This window comes from Natrix helvetica (genome assembly GCF_964273705.1).
Source record: "Natrix helvetica genome assembly, chromosome: 5".
Lineage (NCBI taxonomy): Eukaryota > Metazoa > Chordata > Lepidosauria > Squamata > Natricidae > Natrix > Natrix helvetica.
Genome location: NC_138551.1, coordinates 35,254,639 through 35,271,078, shown reverse-complemented (window position 1 = coordinate 35,271,078; position 16,440 = coordinate 35,254,639). Strand labels below are relative to the sequence as shown.

Here is a 16,440-nt window from a genome sequence, read left to right as displayed (position 1 = left end):
CTTTATTTTTTTCCATAAAGGCCTGCGCCTCTATGAGTGTATTAATTCTAACTCTTGTGTCCTCCCAGAATATTAGCATACCTTCAGGCATCAACCATCTGAACCACACCCCCTTCTGGTATAGTTTCTTCGCTAATTGCGAATAGCTTTTTCTTTTCTCCCTCACTTTCTTGGGGATCTGTTTCAGGATGGTTATTTCCCTATCTTGGTATTTCAAAGCTTGCCCCCTTTGTGCACTCAGAATTTCATCTCTTGTGATTTTTCTGAGAAATTTAATGTGTACCTCCCTAGCACAATATTGCACTCTGTTTATACTAATGAGAACTCTTTCTTTTCCTAAAGTCACTGATAACATTATCACTCTTTGGGGAATTTTGTTTTTAGTTTTGGGAAAAAGTACTAGAATATTTTAAAAGTACACACAAATTTAGATATTTTTGCCACTGTTAAATATTGAAATACCATAATAGAAGTGATTTACGTGGTCTTTGAATAAATGGAATGCAAGGCATACCAAGAGCAACAGATCCTCTGTAATCTTTAACTTTTATATTACTTGAGAATACTTCTTGCTCTGATCCTTTTTCTTTATTTTTTTATAGGAGTGCTATTTGCTTTGAAAGTTCTTAATAACTATTACCATCCAGGGGGATCAACCAATATTATGGGCCTGAATGTATCCAATAAATACTCTTGTTGGTTGGAACTTCTAGCAATCCATGTATTAAACCCACGGTAAGTCTGTTGTCAGTCATTTAAAACTTAAATTACTTTGTATATAAGTATATAGACATTACTGTAATGAATAATAGTTACATATCAATAAGTCCTCATCCAATCTGGATTGTGCTTTTTAAGAGAAAAAAAATTGTTATTATAGAAGAAAATAGGGGATATAAGAAGGATTTGGCCAAAGTTATATATTTTTCAGGCTTGGCATATGTTCAGAGAATTTGTGCATGATAATAGATAGGTTTGGCTAATGTGATACATAAGCCATAGTTTGCTTAATTATAATTAAACAATAAGCATCTTGCATTACCAATTTACCATGGGTTTATAGATCACTGCCTCATTTCATGCAGCATATTCATAATCCAACATTACAGTTTAGTGAGATACATAGAACTGTATCTGTATATTGAAAGTTTTATTAAAACAGAAGCAACTGTTCCTTCCTCCACAGAAGTATATGGAAGTGGTGTTTTTCAAACAAATCCTCATTTCTCTCTTACAATAATTAGGAATATGGAAACAATATGATTTAAGCACTAGGAATCTGTCATGTTATCAGGATAGCTCCCTTCATTTTAGGTGGGGATGCCAGATAATCAGTCCCCTGAAATAACTTATCTTGTTATAGTAATTTGTCAGTTGAAATTAGCTTTAAGAGTAGTCATGTTGTAATCCAAAAAGGGTTTTTTTTCTTATTGGCATACCTTTTAAAAGAAAAAATAACTTCAAATGGATTAGAATCAATCTTATCTACAGTTAACATTTATTTCTTCAAGGTCTACCTTTTGCTTTAGATTGTAATTTTTTATAAATACCTTTGATACTTGAGAATTCTGAAAGTATAAATAGAAAGATAATTCTATCCTTCTAGCTCTTTATGATCTAAATAAAGAATTTGGATATGAATGTAATATAATGCAAAATGAATTATTTTGCATCATAATAGGACATTATTAGATCATTATTATTTTCCAGTGTAGGAGGGGGAGTGGTCACGTGTGGGTATTCTCATAGCCTGATTGGTCCAAAGACTGAGAGCAAACGCTTAAATACTCCTGGCTTTCCTTTCCTTCCCAGTTCCTCTCAGTCTTTTTGGTCCAATCACTTGAGAATCTGTGTGTAGGTAGGAAATCATTGAATTGTTGCTTTCTCTAATTTGGTCTGGATTTGGCTAATTGGGCATTTTAAATCGTTTCCCAACAATTTTTAAAATTTGCAGCTGTGGCCCAAAGGGACAGTTTCTGCCTCTAGGCGGTTGGGGGGGCTCTTGGGGGTTCCTGCCTCCCTTCCGAGGGCGCGGAGCCTAGCCCGACTCCCGGGACTGCGGGGGTGCTGGCTCTGGGCAGCTGCAGCCGCGCCAAGGCTTTTTTCCCTTAAAACGGAGCCTTCGGCGCCACGAGGCTTCAGCAACGGCTAGAGAAGCCGCTGCTCGCCGGAACAGGCGGTTTTTCGCTCGGGGAGGCGATTTGTTACTGAGACGAGCAGGCAAGTGGGGGGAGTGCGTGCGGGCCTGCCGCGAGGCCCCTGGGTGCCGCCGAGTTATTGCTGTTGCAGCCGGAGAGCCAGAACACGAGGTTTTCGGCCGTTTTCTTTGCCACGCTTGAGTCCGGCGGCCATATTGGATCGCACCACGTGCGTGCAGCTCCCATTGGACTTGGGGAGCACTGAGGCCTAGGCACAGGCGGGCGACCTGCCAGAGGCCTTGCTACCACAAGGGTCCCTGCTCCGAAAGGGCCTACAGCGGCCTTCTGATCGCGATTTCCAATCTCCTGGACACGTGAGTAAGGCGATGGAAAAGGGCGCGATTCTTCCCCAGGGCCAGGCCAAGGGCCCGGCAGGAGGGGGGCAAGCCCAGGGGGCCGGGGATCCCTCGGGTACTCCAGGGACGGCCCAGAGGCCATCCAGGGCCTCCACCAGGGAGGAGGCAAGAAGGCATAGGGCACTGGAAAAGACCTTTGCCAGGGCCGAAAGGCAGGCCAGGTCTGCGGGGCGGGCCTCAGCCAGCAGGTCTCGTTCGCCCATCAGGCCTACATCGATCCAATCCTCTCCCAGAGGATTCAGCCCCTCTTCCCCCTCTGTATCTCCACCCAGGTCCCGTAGGTATTCTAGGCGGAGGGGGTCTCCCTCTCCTTCCCCCTCTATCTCGCCAAGGTTAGCAAGGGGGGATGAGGAGGATCCCTTGGAGGGAACTTCCAGGGGACCTGTTTCCTCACGTAGGCTGGCTCCCTAAGGACCTAGCTCTTCTTATGCAGGGGGGGGGAGGATTTGGAGCACCTCCCAGAGAACATTAAGAGGCTTATTTCGACTGCTATTACTAGGGGCATTGCACAGAGAGACAGGGGTTCCCTCTCTGCTAGGTCTCAGTACAGGGCATCGTCTCCGTCTATGGTAAGCGAGGCCTCAGCCCTGGGAGAGGAGAATCCCCAGGGTATGGGGTTCTCTGAGGATGAGGAGACTGCTAGGCCCGAGAGTCCTCCGCCCAAGGGTCTCTTTCACCCGGCCATGTTCAAGATCCTTCTGAGTAAGGCTAGAAAGACCACCAAGGTGGGCACAGGTGATCCTATGGTCCCTCCCCCGAGGGACCCGGATATGGCCATGTTTTCAAACATGGCCACTAACAAGGCAGAGATTCCAGCTCCCCCTTTGTTCATGGAGGTTCTGACCAACCAGTGGCCTCGCCCTTCCAATTTCCCTAACCCCGGGAGCAATGACCGTCGCTTCTATAATGTGGAGCAGACCTTTGCGAAGGCCATTCAGCTACCTTCCATTGACACCCCGGTGGCCACCCTGGTCTCTTCCTCCCCAGTGGTGTCTGGGGACGCGGCTGATAAGTTGAAGCCCGAAGACAAACGGGCGGAGCTTACCTTGCGGAAGAATTTTAACGCCACAGCGTGGGCCATTAAGGCGGCAGCTGCTGCGTCATATTTCAACAGGGCGATGGTCATGTGGCTGCACCAGCTCCAGGATCACATTCCGATCCAGGACGAACGATTGCACCAGGATCTGTTTAAGATCATTGCGGCTGCCGAATTTTCTGCTGACGCGACTTTGGACACGGTGAAGTTCGCGTCCAGCGCCCTGGCCACTTCGGTGACTTCTCGACGTCTCCTGTGGCTGCGTAATTGGCAGATAGATAATAAGGCGAAATGGGATCTGGCGGCCGCCCCATTCAAGGGCCCCAACCTCTTTGGGGAGGCTCTCGACCCGATTCTTGTCGAAAACAAGGACAAGAAGAAGGTCCTCCCGTCTTCTACCAAAAAGTCAGAGAACCGGTCTCATCCTTACCGCAGGCAGTCTTATAGAGCATCTGAGTTTGATCATCAACAACGCTTTTCTTCCTTCAGGTCGGACAGGCAGTTTTCGCGGCAGCCCTATCAGGACCGGAATAGGTTCCAGCATCAATCCCGGCGGCCCTTTCGGGGGGGCGGCGGTCGCCCGTACCGTAGAGGGAAGTGACTCGAACCCGAGTCATCCCATAGGCGGCCGCCTGTCCCTCTACGCGGATCGTTGGGACGATGTCACGTCGGACACATGGGTGAGGTCCACAGTTCGCCAGGGACTCAGGTTAGAATTTCTCTCCACACCCCTGAACTCTTTCAGGTCATTCCCTCCGTCGCGGAGCCTGGAGCGCCGCCGCCTGATGGATCAGGCAATCAAACATCTCCTGGACATTCAGGCGGTGGAGATAGTCCCCCGGTTGGAAAGTGGGCTGGGCCACTACTCCAACCTGTTCGTGGTTCCGAAGAGTTCGGGGGGTTGGCGAGCAATTCTGGACCTCAAACGTCTGAACCGTTTCTTAGTGTACAGACGCTTCAAAATGTCATCACTCAAGTCTATCCTTCAGGGCATCAGGAAAGGGGACTTCCTGGCATCGGTAGACCTCACAGAGGCCTATCTTCACATCCCAATCTTCCCGTCTCACCGCAGGTTCTTACGGTTCTCGCACGGGACCCAACATTATCAGTACAGGGCTCTTCCTTTTGGCCTGGCCTCGGCCCCCCGCACCTTTACGAAGGTGCTGGCGGTGCTGGCAGCGCACCTTCGGGCCGTTCCAGTGAGACTTCAATGTTACCTGGACGATGTCTTGGTCCAGGCGGGGTCCCTTCCGCGGGCGATTTCCGACCTCCAACTCACCATCCGGACTCTTCAGTCCCTGGGGTTCTCAGTAAACTTCCCCAAGAGCCATCTGTCCCCCTCCACTCACATCCTTCATCTAGGGACGGTGATAGACTCGGAGGAGGCGGTGGTGCGCCTGTCTCAGGACCGTCAGGACGGGTTGCGCCAGTTGGCGGAAAGGGTCCGCGTAAGTCGGTCCATTTCTGTCCTCACGTTATCTCAGTTGCTGGGCAAGATGGTGTCGTGCATTGGGATAGTGCCGTGGGCCAGGCTCCACCTCCGCCCTCTGCAGTGGGAGCTCATTCCGTTCCAGAGGGACCGGATGAGCAATTCGCTCCGTGTCCTTCGCCTCCTGGCGGGGGTGCGCGCGTCCCTGCAGTGGTGGACGTCGCTGGCCATCCAGATGGGCTGTTCTTTCTGGGAGCCGGACAGAGTGACAATCACCACGGACGCGAGCTTGTTCGGGTGGGGAGCTCTGGTGGGCTCCCGCTTAGCTCAGGGCAGGTGGACCCAGACAGATCTCCGTCACAATATAAATTGGTTAGAACTGAAGGCGGCCAGGCTCGCCCTCCAGCACTTCCGGTCCTCGGTGGAGGGCCGACACGTGCTCCTTCTGACGGACAATGTGGCTGCCAAGGCTCACATCAACCGTCAGGGGGGGACGCGGTCTCGAGCACTCTGGCTGGAGGCTCTGAGGCTGGGCACCTGGGGAGAGAGGCACCTCTTGTCCTTGGTCTCGGAGCACATCTCCAGCCTCTCCAACCATCAGGCGGATTGGCTGAGTCGAGCCACTCTGGACAATGGCGGGTGGCAGATCCATCCGGACCTCTTCCGGAAGATTTGCCAGCGGTTTGGCGCGCCTCTGGTGGATCTCTTCGCATCTCCGACGAACGCACATCTGCCCCGGTTCTTCACTCGCTTTCAGTCCCGGGGGGCGGAGGGGACGGACGCTCTCAGGAGCAGGTGGCCGGCGGGCCTCCTATACGCCTTTCCCCCAATTCCGCTCATCCCGGGGGTTATCAGGAAGGTGGTGGCGGAGAAGGCTCTGGTCATAGTGGTGGCCCCCTTTTGGCCCAGGAGACCTTGGTTTGCGGATCTCACCCAGCTATCGGTGGCCCCTCCGTGGAGGATTCCATGGGAGGAGGTGATCTTGCGCCAGGGGGTCCTGATCCATCCGGAGCCCCAGTGGCTTCATCTGACCACATGGTTGTTGAACGGAGATTGCTGAGGGCGGCCCAGCTGTCCTCTGGGGTCATCCGCACCATCGAGGCTTCCAGGCGCCCGCCAAGGAACCGTATCTACAACTCGACTTGGGACGCGTTCGTGAGGTGGTGCTCCCATCATCAGATCTCTCCGACTAGGGCCACCATTCCTAATGTTTTATATTTCTTGCAGAAGGGCTTAGAGAACGGTCTGTCACACAACACCTTGCGGCGCCAGGTGGCTGCTCTATCTTCAGTTCTGGGGGGAGTGGGGTCCTCCTCGCTATCTCATCTTCCCCTGATCAAGAGGTTTCTTAAGGGGGCGGCTAATCTCCGGCCTCCCCCTGTTCACAGGTTTCCCACGTGGGACCTGCCCCTGGTCCTCAGAGCCTTAATGGGGGCCCCGTTCGAGCCACTTAGGTCAGTTCATCTCAGGTTCTTGTCCCTTAAGGTAGTCTTTCTGGTGGCGATTACATCCGCTCGGCGTATCTCGGAACTGGGCGCATTATCATCCAAAGATGATCTCTGTCACTTTCATTCGGATAGGTTAGTGCTTCGGCTTGACCCTACCTTTCTTCCGAAGGTGAACACTCCGTTTCACAGGGCTCAGGAGATTGTTCTGCCGGACTTTTATCCGGGGCCGTCCTCAGATAGGGAACGGCTCTGGCACCGTTTTGATGTTCGTCGGGCCTTGCGCATTTATCTCCGGCGGACGGCGGAACTCCGCAGGTCGGAGGCCTTGTTCGTTTCCTTTCAACCCAGGACCTTGGGGGCTAGGGTGTCTTCGGCCACCATCGGCCGTTGGCTGCGGCAAGCCATCCAGGAGGCGTATGCGGCGGCGGGGCGTCTCGTCCCCTCAGGGATAACGGCCCATTCCGCTAGAAGTGCCGCGGCTACCGCGGCGTGGGCCACTAGGGCCCCCCTTGAGGACATCTGTCGGGCCGCCACTTGGGCGTCCCCGACACCGTTCATCAGACATTATCGTCTGGATTTGTTCGCTTCGGCGGATGCTGCCTTTGGGAGAAGAGTGTTGCAGAGGGTGGTAGCAGATACTCCCCTTGGGCCATAGTTATTGGTTGAGTTATCCCTCCCTTGGGACTGGGCTTTGGTATGTCCCACACGTGACCACTCCCCCTCCTACACTGGAAAAAGAACGTTGGTCTTACCTGAACGTGTCTTTTCAGGGTAGGAGGGGGAGTGGTCACGACCCGCCCTATTTTGGTGTTGGCGCCAAGGGGAGCCCGGGGTCCTCCTGGGGAGGGAGGTTTGTGTTGTTTGTGTTTATTGTTGCAGTTCTGATGTTCGCCTTCGAGGAACTGGGAAGGAAAGGAAAGCCAGGAGTATTTAAGCGTTTGCTCTCAGTCTTTGGACCAATCAGGCTATGAGAATACCCACACGTGACCACTCCCCCTCCTACCCTGAAAAGACACGTTCAGGTAAGACCAACGTTCTTTTCCCAAAATTTTTGAGGTAGTGAAATGCATATGTCGCCTTTAAATATACTAAATTCTTAAAAATTTTAAACATATCCAATGGAGTCAAGGTTAACAAGGCTACAGAAAGTTTGTGATCAGGAACAATACATCTCACAGAAAATTGCTTTCATTTTAGGAGTTCTTTTGCAGGACATCTGGCGGGTATTCTTGTTGGCCTAATGTACACTATGGGACCCCTAAAGATTTTCATGACAGCATGTGCAGGTAATAATGACCCTAAAACTTCCCAAGCATTGCTGTTTAATATAACTTTAAAGTGATTGTAAATTGTACTTCAGAACCTTAGAATGATGCCGTTGGTTTCCAAGCTTTTCATTACCAGGCTAGGTAACATTTTCAGCAGAGTTTAGGGGATATCAGTGTCAGTGTTCTATTTATAAGGGCTTCAGATGTGGGTATGTCTCATGAGGGTCTTGTGATGAGTCAGCTGTGAGTCGTGTGATTACCTGATGTAATCTCCTAATCACAAAACCCATCACTGCTGTCTCACCGCGGATCCATTACAAGAGCTTAAACTCCACTGAAGATGTTACCTAGCCTGATAACAAAATGTTTGGAAACCAACCCACAAGCTCGGAGAACTCACCCTCATCCTACAACCGAGCTACAGATATTTGCTACTATTGGATTTTATTTTAATGTTTAACGCTTAATGTTAAAAACTGCCTACTATGAGTGGATGACAGACAAATTGGTGTAAATACAGAGAAATGAATAAATAAATATTTTGATCAAATAATGTACAATATAAGTTTTCTACTTTGTTGTTGTTTATTGGATTTATATGCCGCCCTTCTCCCAAAGGACTCAGGGCGGCGTACAACATTTAAAAAAAACATATGCAATATACTTTGCATATAGGACAGAAAAAGAGAAAGACTTTAGATTGTTCTTCGAGTCATTTGTTGATGAAGGTGTGCTACTGACTGTGCCCATGATAGTAGGAGTGACTGCTGTAGATAAGTTTTCATAGAGGTAGTCCTCGACTTAACCACCACAATGGAGCGAAGAACTCTGATCATAAGTCAAGGCACCATGTGACCAGTTTCAATTTTATGATTGTATTTATACTGGTCATAAAGTGACTAATCCTGGTCATTAAGCAAATCACATAAGCAAGTAACTCCAGCATATACTGTACAATTGGTATTTTTTGCTGTTTTCAGTTGGAAAATGGCAAAAAGTAGCAAATAGTCATGTGGCTTGTACCAGTTTTAGCTTTCAGTATAGATCATAAATAGCTTTTTTTGTGGTCTGTTGTAACTTTGAGCAGTTGTTAAACAATTGATCATAAATTGAGGAGTACCTGTAATCTACACAGTGAGCTCCTTTGAAGAATGCATTCTTGCCTATGATGTTCTTTTGAACAGTACAGAAGGAAATTACATATTTTAAATGCAAATAATTTGTGCACTAGTTGTCTCTTTCCAAACAAACTTGAATTAACATCACTCTCAATAGCCATGAGTCGTTTTGCACACTTTGTTCCAAAGGTTATGCCAGTGTTAACCCTTTATTGTGTTGTTTTAATTCTGGAATCAGTATGATCATATTAAAAAGCCAGATACTAAATGAAATAAATACATATTCCAACAGTTATCTATTGCTTTATATCCGTTCACATATGCTGTTACAGGAAAATATCTTCATTTAAAATTTAATTGTATTTAAAATTAAAGCAACAAATTTGGTAAATATGTCAGGTAGGAATCAAAACAAATATTTTGACATAGAACTTGTTAACAGTATAATATTTTACATGTTTACAAATACTCATTATAATTTTATTTCTAGGTGGCCGTGTATTTCCAACTGGCTTTTCAGAACAAAGGAACAATTACAGAACAGGCGAGTAATTTGGATTATAATCTTACCCGTTTTTATCTCAGAGAAAAATTTGTTGTCCTCGGTAGGATTTACTTTGTGTCAATTGGTGTAGATTATTACTATCTGTTGGTAAAAAATAATTCACATCTTATTTCTTCTCTATTACAGTTTGAATGTGTTCACAAGTCTGTTCATATTATTCTTCAACATTTCAGTATTGCAGGAAATGTGTTCCATAAGATTGAATCCTTGTTTATATTGACATTTATTGCTCTTCCTCTATATATCAGAAAACTTAAAGGATGTTTTATACAACTCTTAATTTAATCAAGCTGAGCAGCCACACCGATTTTAAAAGACATTTTAAAAACTGTTGCTAAAAAATAGGACTGTGGATGGGAAAGAGCCGGATTTAACTTTTCAATAGGTTAACAGACAGCAATCCAGGTTTATTTATTGAGCTCCACAAATGCATCATACGATATAACAATAAATTTGCAATTTGAAGAGAATCTCAATTCAGAGAGTATGTTTTCAGAAAAGCTGTTTTTATGTTCTCAGTCAGGCCAGTAGAGGATTTTGTACTTTTGAGGGGATAGACACATATAGGTGGTGTTGTTGGTTTTTTGGGGGGAGAGGGGGGAGGTGATGGTTTTCTAATCCAAGACAAGATAGTTAACAATATTCCCAATCAGTTATCTTCTATTTGTGCTGTTTGGAAAGTGAAAGGATTATAATCTAGTTATATCAACCATAGAAGCCTGTTTTACAATATACAAGTGAATCTTTGTAGCGTAAGGCACTATTATTTATTACAAGGCACATATTTTACATGCAGTTTATGTTGCCCGTTACTAATATATAGTTCTGTGCTCATAATATTTATGAGTCAGAGGCAAAAATTGAATAGAATATTGACATGTTATGCGGTGAAATATCAACTTGATAGATTTCAGTGAAGGAGACATCAGAGGAAAATGATTACTATTGCATTTGTTACTTTACATTAATGTAAGTATAGTAATTTTTTAATATAATAATGATATTATGCAATGATGTAATTTTTTCAATTTTGTAACAATATTGCTATGGTTAATCGGGAATCAATGATACCTAATCATCACAACAGTTTGCTTTGTTAAAACAAGATTATGCTAAGCAATTATATCTGTGATCTTTTTTTGTACAGGGAATTTTAGATACTCAGGTAATCCATCCTATCCAGCAAACAACTATGATACGTATACTGGTGGTCTCACTGAGGAAGAACAATTGGAAAGAGCAGTAAATAATAGCTTGAGAGAAAGAGGTAAGGCAGAATAGCTCTAACGTGAATGACATGTCATAAAATAAATGCATTTCTCTTTTTGGGGTGAGAAGTATAGTTAAAAATAACTTTTCTTTTTCTCTTAAAATTGAGATTGTCCATTTCCTTCCATGGAAGTTCTTATTGCTCCTTATTCAAAAGATCATCAAAATAATATCAGAGAACCCCTGATAACTTGATTCACTCTTATGGAAAATAGCAGCAAAGAATTGCAGCACGGGCAGTTCTTGGGATTCCAAGAATGACCCATGTAATACCATTGCTCCATGAGCTGCATTGGTTGCTGGTCTGCTTCTGGGTGCAATTCAAGGTGTTAATCATCTGTATGTGATTACTCATGGTATGTGCCCAAACTATGAGGGACCAATTCATCCCAATGGAATTGCCCCGCTCCACCCATTCCAGCAGAGGAGGCATGATGCGGGCTCCATTGGCCTGGGTATTCCAGACAGCAGGATCCAAAAGAAGGGCCTTCTCTGCCATTGCAACCTGCCCTTTGAAACATCTTGCTCCTCAGGGTGAAGTCAGCTCCAATCCTCCTGATCCTCCTGTAAGAGCCTAAAGACCTGCCTCTGCCAGTTAGCTTGGGGCCCCAATGGGTGAGTATCACAGTGAAGGTGGTTGATAGTTTAACCACAGATCCTATCTCCTCCCATCCCTCTGCTCTCTCCATCTTTTAATTGGGCCACAGTATTTGGTTCTTTATAGCATTTTATTTATGTTTTTTAGTTTTTGTATAGCTTTTATCTTTTTAGATTGTTTGCCGTCCAAAGATACGATAGTTAAGATGGGTAGGCAATAAGTTTTACAAATAAATAAAGAGACATAGAAATCCAGATCTGTTAGTTCTAATGCTGATACAGTCTGTCAACACTGCAATCCCTGAGAGAGAGGGAGAGAGAGAGAGAACCATCCACTGCTGCCTGGACATCAGAACAATTTGACAGCCTAAACTAGTTCTTGAACTGATTTCTTACATTAGGATAATGTATACTTCATTTGTTTCTATCTAAAAGGGGGATTTTAAAATAATGCAAGACATAAGGGAAAGAGAAGGTTTGAAAATGCCCAATTTAAAATTATACTATGAAGCAGTAGTTTTATCAACAATTAGTGATTGGATTAATCTAACAGAGGAGAGAATACTGAATATTGAGGGATATGATTTGGTATATGGGTGGCACGCTTATTTAATATATGATAAGAAGGTGGATAAGATATTCAAAAGCCATTTATTAAGGAATGCCCTATTGCGTGTCTAGAAAAAATATCAATATAGGCTAAATGATAAGATACCTATGTGGGTAGTACCCAGACATGCGATAGAGAATATAAGTATAGAACAAAAACAGGATGTAATTACATATAGAGAACTTCTTAATATAGAAAGAGGTGTACTACAGTTAAAGCCTTTGAATGTATTAAGAGAGGAAAGGGTAATTCAAACCTGGTTCCAGTATGACAGTTACAAGCTAGATGGAAAAAAAAACCAGACAATTGGTATCACACAAAATGACGATAGTTTGGTAAAACAAATTAGGGACCAGAGTCAAATGCATATAAAAAGGTTGTATAATATACTGATAGAAACAGATTCTGAAACAGAGTTAGTTAAAGATTGTATGATAAAATGGGCACAAAATTTTGAAGAACCAATAATGATGGAAACATGGGAAAAGATTTGGGTAAGAAATGTAAAATTTACGCAAGCTCAGAATTTGAGAGAGAATTTTTATAAGATGTTTTATAGATGGCATTTAGATCCTAAAAAGCTAGCTTGTATGTATCCAAATTTACAACCTAAATGTTGGAGATGTGATTGTGCTGACGCTACGTATTACCATATATGGTGGACTTGCAAAAAAGTCAAAGCATTTTGGATAAAAATATGGTGGGTTATTCAAAATATACTTAAAAAGAGGATAACGTTCACTCCCCAGTTGTTTTTGTTAGGTATAATTACAGACTGTACAGTTATAGAGACTAATTTGATTTTGAACTTAATGACGGCAGCAAGATTGTTGGTGGCGCAGTACTGGAAGAGGGAAGAATTGCCTACTATTCAAGAATGGACGCTAAAAATAGTAAATCTAGCAGAGATGGCCAAAATCACAGCATATTTGAAGGACCATTCAGATGATAAATATAAGTTGGAATGGAGAAGATGGATTGACTATATTCAAAATAAATATCGGACTAAAAAATTTCAACTAGCTTATGAGCGAAGGCACAAGGAATGTTATAATTTATCTAAAGTTAGTTTAACAAAAGGGGAATTAAAGCACAAGAGGAGGTAGGATGTTAAAGTCAGTTAGCTTATGTTAGCGTATGATTGTTAAATGTTTATACCCTGTATTTTGCTCTGGGAGGTTGGGGGGAGGGGGGTTGGGGGGGTAGGGTTGGGGGTGGAGGGAGGGAAGAGGAAGGGGAAACATTTGTAAAATTTATTAAAACTTTTAATAAAAAAAATAAAAGGGGGATTTGGCTAATGTCTGTGCCTCCTGCTTAATAAACAACAGTGAGATATAGCATAAAGATGGATAAATGGGCACCTAGAGCCAGACTCTGGCTAAAAATGTTTGCCCTATAGTGGAATGAGCAGTGAGGAGAAGGAAGAATCCTTGCTTGAGATGGTGGCCTGGAAAAGATAACTAAGAAATCACTTTCCAATAGTAGTTTTCCTGACATCTGGACAAGAAGCTGCTGCTGTTGTGCTGCCCATCCATTTCACACCTAATAGTTTATGTGCTATGCAGATGTCTACACAGAGCTGTTGTTACTCATATTGACCATGTGGCATTAGCAATAATGGCAAACCCTTTATGCTTCTATAGATGAGGTTTTGTATTCAGAAGGAAAAGTGGAATATTGTTTTCGTCTACTCTTGCTATTTGTATAATTTTTGATTATAACTGCAGTTGTCTGACGTGACTACTCTCAGACTGTCTGAAATAATAACACCTCAATTTTAAGTGTCTGGAAGTTTTAATTTGCATAGTAAAGGCAAGAGGTTATGTGGACAGCATTTGTGGCTGCTTAAATAAATTCAAGGGTCAGCTGCCCCCCAGCCTTTATTTTTTATATCTCACTGAAAACATTTCTTTTCTGCATAACTCGGGACTTTCCCATTTCAATAGCTGATTGTACTCTCTCTGTTTTTTTCCTAATAGAATGCAAGTATTTAAAACTTGTGCATATCCTCCAGTTTTTGGCCAGGATGCAGGAAGTGCCAAGTGTTGCCTCTTACATTGTGTTCAGTAAAGGTTTTAAATAGCTCTGGATGCTCATTAGTTTGTGTTCCCAGGAAATACAGTGACTTATGATTGGCTACTGTTTAAAAAGCCACAGCTGTGTTAGTTTATTTCATGCAAGAAAATTGCCACAGAAAGTCAGAAATTTGAGATATTAATAATATGTATTGTAGTCAATAAGAAAAAAAGATGTCATAATTATGGTATCTCTAGTCAGTACAAACAAATAACTAGAAACAGCTGAATGCTGAACACCCTAACTGTGTGGAGACACAAGCCTAAGAGTTTGTATGTGTAACTAGAACAAGATATTTACTTGCATTTTAGAGCATACTATTCTAGAAATTTTGTACCAGATAGGAATAAAACTTCATACTTCATTCTTCACTTTGTCAGACTTTGTTTTGGTAAAGATATACAGAGTCATAATTGTTATAATTAACTGATACTCTATTATTAAAATAGGTTTAAAAACAAAAATATATCTCTTCCTCATGATGCATCTTGCAAAAGATGGATAACAAAACACGATGTAATCACTTTGACCGCATAATATCCACATATTTTCATTTCTTTTGCCTTTTGCTTCGTCTGACTTGCATCCAAATGGCAAACTCTAAAAGAGTGATTAGTCATGTATTCTTTTTATTATATGCAGAGGAGCTCTCTGAATTTGGGCAAATGAAATAATGTCTTGGTGTTACAAGTGATGCAAGTTGAACTTGATATCTACTGACTTCAAAGTTGACTTTGTAGAGCTTTTGTCAGGAATACAGAAGTGATTTCCACTGCCTTTCGGCAAGCTAATTTTTTCAACTTCCCTATCTAGAACTGCAGCTTTGGTATTCCTCTGGTACCATCCAAATACTAACCAGGCTCAATTCTGCTTAACTTTCAAATTTAGATGAAGTCATCCAGCTGCTACAGTCTGCTGAGGTCCAACTGATTTATCAAAAATTATAAAAATAAGTATTTAAAATTATAATTTTGAATTATATGCCCAAGCAAAAAACATTAATTGGAAAAAAGAAAGAAATGCTTTTGTTGTATATAAACATTTTCTTGGCTTTATTTTGCATCTGTGGTTTGGCTTCTTCAATTCTTGTTAGCTCAGTTTCTCCTTTAAGAACAAAGTTGCTCTATTTTTTCACAATCCAACAGTCTCCCAAGTTTCTAATATTTCAATGCAATATTGCTTACACTGGCTAGAAATTTTGGAAATGGTTGTTCCAGTATACCTGACAGACACAAGATTTAAGATACTGTAACTGCTCTTACATGTGTCTTAATATTGATAGAGAATCCTTTTTAAATGTATTCATTTATTAAGAAATGTATATGGCCACCCATCTTAAATAAATAACCCTTGGTAGTTAGCACAAATTTACAACAACAACAAAACATTAAAATACTCCAAAGTAAAATACCAAGGTACTATATAACAAGTTCACAAATTTGCCCTAAAGCCCAGGGGGAAAAGTCAACACAATGGCCTTCTAGAAAACCCAAATTGGGGACCTCTGAATCTCAGGGAAGACGCTGTTGCATAGGATAAACTTTATGAAAGAGAGAAGACACACATTTCCTCTGTTCCTTCGATGATTATAACTTGTGATGGTTTGCTTCTCAATTAACTGCTATCGAGATTGCATCAAAACTTGGAAACGTATTAGCTCTTTTACTTGCAATGCATATATTCTACATTTTTAATATATTTGCTATTTTGCTACTGTCCTTTACAGTGGAAAAACCTTTGGACATTTCGAGCTGAAAAATATTTCATTTTTTAAAATTATCATTCTTAATAAGGATGGATATACATTGAAGCTGTACAATAGTCTCTTCTGAGTGCCTTTCGGATATTTCTTGACTACTATTCCTATCCCAACCTTGTATTCTATGGGTGATAAGAATTGTAGCCTAAATTCTAAAGAATTGGGAAAATAGATTGGGAAAATCTTTGTAGAAATACCATACCATACAACTTTTGAGAATACCCAGGAGACCTTTTTAAGCCACCATTTTATTCTAAAATTCTTAATTTAAATGTCAATCATTTGTAAATATATTTCATTTCCAGATTGCAAAGTTAAAAGTATGTTTCTGTGCTTTTTCAAGCTGACTAAATCCTATTATGAATCAGAGTTAGGATGTTTGTTACATTGCTGATCTTTCCAGAAAAATCCTTTGCTGCATAAACCACATAATAGCATGTTTAAATTGTGAATTCAATGGTGGATTAGTATATAAAAAAGTGTCTCTCTGTGTGTCTGCGTATGTGTGTATTCATCCTTTTCACTCTATTCTGCGTTAGATGAAATCCAGAGTGACATAGAAAATGCTAGATACTTGCAAATAATCCCTGGGCTTCAAATAAGGCAGACAATAAACAAGTCTATAATAGAGTTACAGCTTCCGTAGACCCCATCTGTTTCAAAATAGCCCTAATTCTGCTTACTATGCGGAATGTTTTGTTGACTGGGGTT

The 16,440-nt window shown here is 42.8% G+C and overlaps 1 protein-coding gene across 5 annotated transcripts in view; it reads left to right on the top strand.

Moving 5' to 3' along the window:
- RHBDD1 (rhomboid domain containing 1) overlaps positions 1-16,440 on the top strand; it is a 31,614-nt gene that overhangs the window by 12,175 nt on the left and 2,999 nt on the right. For 4 of the 5 annotated variants that reach the window (XM_081956392.1, XM_081956391.1, XM_081956389.1 and 1 more), the window contains 4 exons: positions 603-735; positions 7,665-7,753; positions 9,344-9,397; positions 10,566-10,685. In XM_081956392.1, the coding sequence (XP_081812518.1) occupies positions 603-735; positions 7,665-7,753; positions 9,344-9,397; positions 10,566-10,685 (396 nt within the window). Of the gene's footprint in view, positions 1-602; positions 736-7,664; positions 7,754-9,343; positions 9,398-10,565; positions 10,686-14,858; positions 14,962-16,440 lie in introns of those variants that run through there. The other variant, XM_081956393.1, reaches the window with a different exon arrangement.